General features: G+C 36.5%; 1 protein-coding gene across 2 annotated transcripts in view; it reads left to right on the top strand.

Annotated features, from left to right (window-relative positions):
• Positions 1-1984: 1984 nt before the first annotated feature.
• Positions 1985-10262, top strand: part of LOC105139104 (receptor-like protein 12) — a 58210-nt gene continuing 49932 nt past the window's right edge. The window contains exons 1-2 of one of the 2 annotated variants that reach the window (XM_011045429.1): positions 1987-4926; positions 5033-5219. In XM_011045429.1, coding sequence (XP_011043731.1) covers positions 2106-4904 — 2799 coding nt within the window. In that variant the 5' untranslated portion in view covers positions 1987-2105 and the 3' untranslated portion in view covers positions 4905-4926; positions 5033-5219. Of the gene's footprint in view, positions 4927-5032; positions 5220-10262 lie in introns of those variants that run through there. The other variant, XM_011045428.1, reaches the window with a different exon arrangement.

Here is a 10262-nt window from a genome sequence, read left to right as displayed (position 1 = left end):
ATTTAAATTATTTTTTAATTAAAATAGAATAAGGGAAAACGAAAAATCAAAGTATATAAATTGAAAGATTGATAAGCAAGAAAAAGTATTTTTTTAAAAAAAAAAAAATACTAGAAGCATGATTAAAATAGGTCAAATAACTATTTAATTACTTTTAATACTAAAAGGATTGGTTAATTTACTAAAAATTAACAACCCCTAAAACACTATTTAATCCGTTTAAGAAATCAATATCATCGTGTTTTTATTTTGAAAACATGTTAGTATGGTAGATGGTACTTTTTAAAATATTTTTTATTGAAAAATATATAAAAATAATATATATATATATATATATATATATATATTTTTAAAATTTTTATTCTCATGTTCCTAATATATTTTTATATCGAAGTAAATAATGCTCAGTTGATGTTGGACCAATTATAAAGAAAGTTCTAATGAATATAGTTTTGAAACCTGGGATCCAGCCGACCTAGGGTTAGAATCGGGCTGGATTAAAGAAAAAACAAAAAAAAAACTTGGTATGATCCAACAGGTTAACCTAGTGACCTAGCAAGACCCGATCAAGACCTAGCTACAAACCCGTTACTTTTATTATTATTTTGTTTTTTATTAAAACAATATCATTTTAATTTTTTTTGAAAATATTTTTGACCCTGCCGACTTGATCAAGATCCGGTAACCAGAACAAAACCTGAAACCTGAGCCTTGGATGGGGCCGGCCACCAGGTCTGGTCTTGAATCTATGCTAATGAGCACATGGACTTGATCCCAGCAATAATGTTAAAGGAAATATTCGCAACTGAATAATTCAAACCTCAGTTCTCAGCACCACGTGAAGAGTGGACAATGTCTAATTATCCAGCCCCGAAGACTTTTCTGGACCATTGCCTATTGCTTTCTGACCTTTATATAAAATTGACACTTCATCACTTCTACCTTGAACAGGCGAGTCCCAATTTTACTGCAAGATCGGTTAGTACACTACAGCAGCTAAGCACTGCACTCCTTCAGATTTTTCTTCGTACTAACACAAAACAAAACGAAGGTGGATTGATGTATGTAACCGCAGATTTATCCAGCAAAAATCTGTACCAAGGGTTGTATTATTGTCTTTTGTTGGCATGGAGTTTTATAGAAGAAGAGGACGAGTGGTGGAAGTCCCAGCAACGTCCACTTCCCATCAGACGAGCTACAAAGGGAGAGCACGAACTGTATCTGTTAGCACAAAAACGTTCTGCCAAAATGTCAATTTTAGAAATTAGTACTGCCGTGTTTCCAATTCTCACTCTTGAGTGGAAATATTTGCAAGTGAACCTTCAGTTGCATATTCAGCATGACATGAAGAGTGGACAATATAAATACACATACATCCAAGTTCCGAAGACTTGGAGGTCAATGACAGACCAAATGAAAATTGGTTCTCCCTTGTTGATGCTGAAAGAGAAAGACCTTTGAGGACGACCAATCCCACATAACCTTCGAACTCCGTTAATTCTCCATTGTTTGTCGGTTTTCTAGGAAAGCTATTGCCAGAACGTGTATAACTGTAGACTGGATTGGATTAAAGTGGACATAAGAAGGTGAGGATGACTCTTTAACTCTGCATGCCCCCTTGCTTCAGCTGTGAGTAAACTATGAGTGTAAATTATTAAGAAGTTTTCTTCCTATATATTGAGGATTTTGTGGCTTGAGGATAAAGAAGGTGAAGATGACTTTGTTTATCAATATTTTATTTCAATTATGTATACACAATCCCATAGTTTAAATTATTTTTTTATTTAAAATAGAAAAGGGGAAAATCAAAGTATATCAATTTAAGGAATGGAATGAATTTTTAAAAAACAAAATATTAGTAATCAAGATGTATACATTATTTCCATCAGTTTTTATTCTTACTTTACTTTTTTAATTATTAAATCCTAGAAAAGGTATTATTCATATTATGTTTCTGTAGCATTTAATGCTTCTCCCAGTAACTTTGATTTCGTCAGTATACAATCTAAGACTGTAGCGCTTGTCTATAAATACTACTAATAATGCCTTTCTTTACTTCTCATCTTTCCCAGTTAATTGTACTTTGAATCCTTAAAAGGCAAAACATGGGGTTTTCACTTTGCTTCTCCCAATCTCTCTCTTTCTTTCTGCTTCTCTTCCATTTCCATTCAACAATTTCATCTCCACTGCCCTCAAATTACTCTTCTTCTTCTCATTTGTGTGCTCATCACCAATCTCTTTCTCTCCTTCAATTCAAACAATCCTTCGCCATTAATAGTTCTGCTTCATTGGAGTACTATTGTCAATATCCTTTTCCAAAAACAGAGTCATGGAAAGAGGGCACAGACTGCTGCTTGTGGGATGGAGTCACTTGTGACCTGAAAACTGGGCATGTCACTGGACTGGACCTCTCCTGCAGCATGCTTTACGGCACCCTCCATCCCAATAATTCTCTCTTCTCTCTCCATCATCTTCAACTGCTCGACCTCTCTTTCAATTATTTCAACTTCTCCCATATTTCTTCTCGATTTGGCCAGTTCTCCAGTCTAACACATCTTAACCTAAGTGGTTCACATCTTGCGGGCCAAGTTCCATTAGAAGTCTCTCACCTCTCTAAATTGGTTTCACTTGATCTCTCTAGCAACTACGGTCTAAGTCTAGAGCCAATTTGTTTTGACAAGCTTGTTCGAAACCTAACCAAGCTTAGAGAACTCTATCTGAGTTCGGTAAACATGTCACTAGTTGTTCCTGATTCCTTGATGAATCTGTCTTCTTCTCTGTCATCACTCAAACTCAAGTACTGTAGATTGCAAGGAAAATTCCCATCCTCAATGGGAAGATTTAAGCAACTCCGGTACTTGGATCTTGGATGGAACGGTCTTACTGGTACAATTCCATATGATTTTGATCAACTCACTGAGTTGGTTTCACTTGATCTCTCTAGAAACTACGACGCAAGTCTCCAACCATTTTTTTTTGACAAGCTTCTTCAAAACCTAACCAAGCTTAGAGATCTCGCTTTAGATTTTGTAGATATGTCTTTGGTTGCACCTAATTCCTTGGCGAATCTGTCCTCTTCTTTGTCATCTCTCTCCCTCGCTAACTGTGGATTGCAGGGGAAATTCCCGGGTAAGATCTTTCTCCTGCCAAATCTTAAATCACTCTATTTGTCATCCAACAAAGATCTCGCTGGCTCTTTTCCTTCGTCTAATTTGAGTAATGTCCTCTCTTTGTTGAGTCTTTCTGATACAAAAATTTTAGTTTATTTAGAAAACAACTTCATCAATAATCTAAAGTCATTAAAATATATATCTCTTCGTAATTGTAATATTAGAATATCAGATCTAGCCCTACTTGGTAATCTCACACAACTCATTTATTTAGATCTTTCAAATAATAATTTTACAGGTGAAATCCCATCATCAATCGGAAATAAAACCCTTTCAAATCTACAATATCTATATTTATTTGATAACTTATTCAATGGAACAATACCATCCTTTTTGTTTGCTCTTCCGTCTTTACAATATCTAGACCTTCATAACAATAATCTCATAGGCAATATAAGTGAATTCCAACAAGATTCATTGGTATACATTGATTTGAGCAATAACGACTTGCATGGTACAATCCCAAGTTCAATTTTCAAACAAGAGAACTTGGAAGCCCTCATTCTTGTGTCCAATAGTAAATTGACAGGTGAGATTTCTTCTTCCATTTGCAAGCTGAGATTCCTTGAGGTCCTGGACTTGTCCGACAACAGCTTGAATGGTTCTATACCATTATGTCTGGGGAACTTCAGCAGCAAGCTCTCAGTATTGCATCTAGGCATGAACAATCTTCAAGGCACTATCCCTTCAACATTTTCAAAGGGTAATAGCTTGGAATATCTCGACCTCAATGGAAATGAATTAGAAGGGGAAATATCACCGTCTATCATCAACTGCACAATGTTGAAAGTTCTTGATCTTGGCAACAATAAGATTGAGGATACCTTTCCTTATTTTCTAGAAACGCTTCCAGAGCTGCAAATTCTAATTCTCAAATCCAATAAACTCCAAGGTTTTGTGAAGGGTCCGACTGCATATAATTCCTTCTTTAAATTATGGATTTTTGACATCTCTGACAATAATTTTAGTGGGCCATTGCCAACAGGGTATTTTAATACTCTTGAAGCAATGATGACCTCAGATCAAAGCATGATTTACCTTAACACGACAAATCACGTTGTTTGTGTCCATTCAATAGAAATGACATGGAAAGGTGTAGAAATTGAGTTTCAGAAGATACAAAGTACCATCAGAGTACTAGATTGGTCAAATAACAGTTTTACTGGAGGAATTCCAAAGGTGATCGGAAAGCTTAAAGCACTCCAACAACTCAACCTCTCTCATAATTTCCTTACAGGTCATATCCAATCATCATTGGGAAATTTGACCAATTTGGAATCATTAGACCTATCTTCAAATTTGCTTACCGGAAGGATTCCAATGCAGATGGCACATCTAACATTTCTTGCAATCCTGAACCTTTCACATAACCAGCTGGAGGGGCCCATACCAAGTGGAGAGCAATTCAACACCTTTAATGCAAGCTCATTTGAAGGAAACTTGGGTTTATGTGGATTTCAAGTTCTAAAAGAATGCTACGGTGATGAGGCACCATCATTGCCGCCATCAAGCTTTGATGAAGGAGATGATTCAACATTGTTTGGAGATGGATTTGGATGGAAAGCTGTGACAATGGGGTATGGATGTGGGTTTGTGTTTGGAGTTGCAACGGGATACATCGTGTTTAGAACGAAAAAACCTTCGTGGTTCTTTAGGATGGTTGAAGATATATGGAATCTCAAGAGCAAGAAAACAAAGAAGCATGTTGGCAGATGTGGTGCTGGAAGAAACTAGATAATGCAATTGATATTTTCAAGTAAGTTTTGGGAGCATTTGAGTTTTCGAGTTTTATGTTCACAGTTCATGCAGGCTATCTTTTCTCTACAATTTATTTGACCAGTCTTACCTTTATAATTTTGCAGTACAAACAAGATATCAAGTGGATTTGACATTGAAACAACATCAGTGTAGCAGATTCCCTTTACTTTTTATCTCTGTTTTTTTTTAGTTTCAAGGTTAATTGAGTGTTACTTTTATGTAAAAGAATCCATGTATGTAATAGGTCAAGCATGCAAAGTTATAAAGTTATGAACAGATTGCTTACAAACTTACGAGTGTGCAAGCAAATTTATAAGAATTAAAACAATTCTTATAAATTTAAAAGAACAAAACTTGACTGACAGATTCTGTTCTCACAACAGCAGCAATATTTGCAAGCAAAATAGAGTAATTCTGATAATTTGTAAGTCACGAATGACTATTAAGAAGAGTAACAAACCCATCTCAAAAGGTATAAACGATGTTCCACAACTCTTACACTGATCCAAAATCATCAACACAATCAGTCAACATTTTTTATTGGCAAGGTTATATCTAAAGCAAAAGAAAGTAAGATAGGTTAAGAGCTCTATGCTACAACAAATCTACAATTCTGAGTCGCCTAAAAACAACATATTCTTCTTGGAACATTTCAGAATTGGAAAAACATTAAAATAATTGAAAATACAATTTCTTTTGGCCTGATATCAAGAAAAAACAGATGAATATATCAAGGGTCCTGATTCACAGTACATAAAATACACTGAGCACCACGTTGCAGGCGTCTGAACGAAGTCCACTGGCGTCTCCCACGCGCTAGCAGCCTCCCACGTTCCTAGGTATATTTCAACCAAATTCGATCGCAAACCAAAACAGAATCCTACCTGTCAAAAGAATCAGTTTATATATGATGCATGCAATAACATATCTAAAATTGCTAAGAAACTATACCATTCTAATTAACATTGCCAAAGTGATACGTAGCTGCCACCTCACGTTCAGAGCTATAGACTATTGTGGGTTCAGTATCAGTTGCCAATTTTTCCAACCTTCCATTGACGTTGGCAATAGTTGAGTCCATAGAGTTGTCACTAACCTCCTTAATCCATCTCTGACAAACTCCCTCTGGCGTTAAGAAACCTAACCTTATACTTTTTCCTCCAAGAAACAATTCCAAATGATACCGGAGAACGATCCTGTTTCCCTCATTTATATATCAGACAATGCACTTTATATTCCATCATCTTGAGAATGTTAATTAAAAGGCAAGATGAAGCACTTACAGAGCCCAAGAAGAAGCAGCAGCTCTTGATTTGGTGTTACTCGCTATCAATCAATTGGCTGACGCGTCCTTATCCATTTGTCTTGTTAATAGAAACCTCTTGAAAAACCCCATTATTTTCCTTCATTTTCCGGCAATCCAAACATCCCTTGTAACCCACTTTTCCCATTATCATCAACAATTCCTACTACTTCACTAGCTTCTTCTTTGGTGAATTCCATAAAGACCCACTCCCCGTCAGTATCCCTCAGAGTACTTGATTACTAAGGCTTTGCCAATATTTATGAGGTGGAAAGGATCGAATTTGAGTTTGTAAAAATTCAAGGTATCCTCACAGTACTTGATTTGTCGAGTAATAGTTTCACCGGTGAGATTCCAAAATTGATCGAAAAGCTTGAAGGACTCCAACAACTTAACCTCTCTCACTATTACCTTACTGGTCATATCCAATCATCATTAGGAATTTTGACCAGTCTATAATCATTAGATCTATCTTCAAATTTGTACACTGGAAGGATTCCTATACAGTAGGTAGATCTAACATTTCTTCAAGTCTTTTACCTTTCACATAACCAGCTTGAAGGACTCATACCCAAGGAAAGCAGTTCAATACGTTTGATCATCACTCATTCGAAGGAAACTCGGGTTTGCGTGGATTTCCAATGCCAGAAGAATGTAGCAATGGCGAGGCACCACCATTACCGTCATCAAACTTTATTGCAGGGGATGATTCAACATTGTTTGAAGATGGGTTTGGAAGTAAAGCTGTGGCAATTGGGTATGGATGTGGGCTTATGTTTGGAGTCATAATGGGATATGTTGTGTTTAAAACAAGAAGACCCGCATGGTTTCTGAAAATGGTTGAAGATCAATGGAGTCTTAATGCAAGCAGAACGAAGAAGAATGCTAGTAGAAATGGTGCAAGAAGAAACTAAACAATGCAGTCAGTATCTTCAAAGTTCGTTCTGTAAGGATTTTATAAGTAATGATAACTACAGTTATATATTGTTTTTATTGCAGTGTTATTTCAATAAAGGTTCTGCCTCAAGTGATACCGAGTGGAGTTGACATTGGAACAACACTAAACTGGCAGATTCATAGTGTTGAAGATAACACTACTAATAATTAAATACTACTAATAATGCCTTTCTTTATTTCTCATCTCTCCCAATTATACTTCGAATCCTGTAAGTCCAGCCAGCATGGGGTTTTCACAACTGTGCCTCTCTCAATCTCTCTCTTTCATTCTGTCTCTCTTCCATTTCCATTCAACAATTTCATCTCCACTCTCCTCAAATCACTCCTCCTCCTACTCTTCCTCCTCTTCTTCTCATTTGTGTGCTCATCACCAGTCTCTTTGTCTCCGTCAATTCAAACAATCCTTCTCCATGAATAGATCTGCCTCATTGGAGTACTGTCAATATCCTTTTCCGAAAACAGAGTCATGGATAGATAGTACAGACTGCTGCTCGTGGGATGGGATCACTTGTGACACGAAACCGGGCATGTCACTGGACTGGACCTCTCTTGCAGCATTCTTTATGGCACCCTCCATTCCAATAGCACCCTTTTTCTCCCTGCATCATCTTCAAAAGCTCGACCTCTCTTACAATCATTTCAAAAAGATAGAATTTGAGTATGTGAATCTCTGTTCTCCTTATCTCTAAGGTCAGAGAGTAAATCATATATATATATATATATATAACAAATCAGTAACAATAAATCCAACAATATCAAGTTGGGTAAATCACGCAACTATATATATATATATATATATTGTTTCTTAGAAGACGGTTACAGAAGAAGGGGAAACCAGCTGTCATGACAGCTGTTATAACCGTAAACCAGCTTTGAACAGATTCTAGAGCTAGGCAGTTATAACAAATCAGTAACAATAAATCCAAAAGTATCAAGTTGGGTACATCACGTAACAGCCTATTCTAGCATTGGCTTACTGTACTCATTTGCAGCAACCCTAGTCTTAGTTGATGTGCCAAGAACTCTCTGCAAGTCTGACTGGGACAATGCCCTAGGTGCCTTGTAAAGGGTTAAAAAATCCACAGCAGGCTCAAACAATGGAAAGATAAAATCCATAATATTTTTGACACCAATAACTATGCCTTGTAGTCCATAACAACACTTTGTTTAATTTCTTCTAGTTCTCTTGAGGAACCATACTATCTTCTATCCATTGCAAGGCAAGTCATTGGCTTTGGATAGAACACAACATGCAACAATTACCAAAACTTCTCCGGACACCCTCAGGCATGCATGGGATTTCTATGCAAGGATTACAAATCAATAAAAATACCTTGAAAAATTAGCTGGGAATATAACAAAGCTTAGTTGTAAAGCTTAGTTGTAAGTCCATCATGATTTATTTGTTAATATTGTTTAGTCCGAAGGATATTTTCAGTTTTTGCCCTAAAAATATAAAACAAAAGGCGGCTAACATTTATCTCGCACGTGTCAGACGCTCCATCATCTTCTAGCAATACGTGTAACTGTAATCGTGATTTTATTACATCATTTGATTTATCTTGACATCCTCTTCTTCTCTAGATGATATGTGTATGGTGCATCAACATGATTTGACTTGAAATTTCTTTTTTCTTTTCCTTTTCTTTTTTCCCGGATTGCATGCTGGCTATGCAAAAATTCATACCAATTCTTCATTTTATTTCTTTTTTTTGATTCAGTCTCTCTTCTCTTATTTGCAATTGTTTTATTTACATTGATTATTTGTAATTAGATTTTATTTTGGATTTAATCCTTTATCATTTGATTTTTTTAATTTCTATTTTTAATCATTTCTTTATGAATACTTTATGACTGATCCATGCAATAATGCTTAACACACATACAATAACATACTTAAAATTGCTAAGAAACTATACCATTCTAATTAACACTAGACCACTCCAAATACTTAGAAATTTTAGTTTCCAAGAAACAAAAAACTTCAATATCATTGGAGCTAACATACTTTTATGCAGGCACGTCCCCTTCTATAAAGACTGCCTAAATCTCTGTAATTCTATGGTAGCATCTGCTTAAGATCAGAATAAAACTCATAACCTGGGCATCAGAGCAAGAACTCAGAGGGTGTCCAACCATTCCTTCTATATATTTCATATCAATCTGCCTCCGAATATGTTCAGCAACCAAACCATCATTAGCATCTCTATGAATCCCTAAAACCTTGCCAAGGTGATGTGTAGCTGCCACCTCACGTTCAGAGCTATAGACTATTGTGGGTTCAGTATCAGCTGCCAGTTTTTCCAACCTTCCATTGACGTTGGCAATAGTGGAGTCCGTAGAGTTGTCACCAACCTCCTTTTCCATCTCTGTCAAACTGCCTCTGGCAATAAGAAACCTAACCTTATACGTTTTCCTCCAAGAAACAATTCCTAATGATACCTGAGAACGATCCTGTTTTCCACGCTTCTTTCTTCTGCCTCCTGCCAGAGAGCTGGTTTTTTTTCCAAATTGCCGTAGATTTCATTAGAATTCAGAAAATTTGTAGAAAAGGTGTCTCGCTCTTACTGTACACCTGACACTTTCTTTCGTGTGATTAGGATTAAACTTCCCTGCATCTAACTTTATCTATAGCTCAGATTAAGGTTTAGTGAAATAGGACCCACGGAGCTGACAACATGGTTTAAGATTTGGCAAAAACTCAAGAACTCATGAGAGACTGAAAGAAGCTGCAAGAGATATTGAGCTGAGATGGCTACCATCATAATCTGTGAGTAAATGAGTGACTAAATCGAAACCCCAACCATCAAAAATCTTAAAAAACAAATCAGTAGCTGCCTAAACTTTTCATTTGCGAAAACTACATTTTTCAGGATAAAAATCTCATGTTTATATCAGATAATGCACTTTATATTCCATCATCTGGAGAATGTTGAAAGGCATGATGAAGACCAGTACATGAGGTCTCTGTTGAAGTAAACTCAATCTAGAAGGTCAAGGAAGGCAGCCACCAGCTGTCACCGCCCAGCCACCAACCGGCCAGCTGCCAGCCACCGGCCACCAGCCGCTTTCAC

Source organism: Populus euphratica, unplaced genomic scaffold (assembly GCF_000495115.2).
Source record: "Populus euphratica unplaced genomic scaffold, PopEup_1.0 scaffold121.1, whole genome shotgun sequence".
NCBI lineage: Eukaryota > Viridiplantae > Streptophyta > Magnoliopsida > Malpighiales > Salicaceae > Populus > Populus euphratica.
Note: the sequence above shows the minus strand (reverse complement) of the source record. Positions and strands in the feature narration are given on the sequence as shown.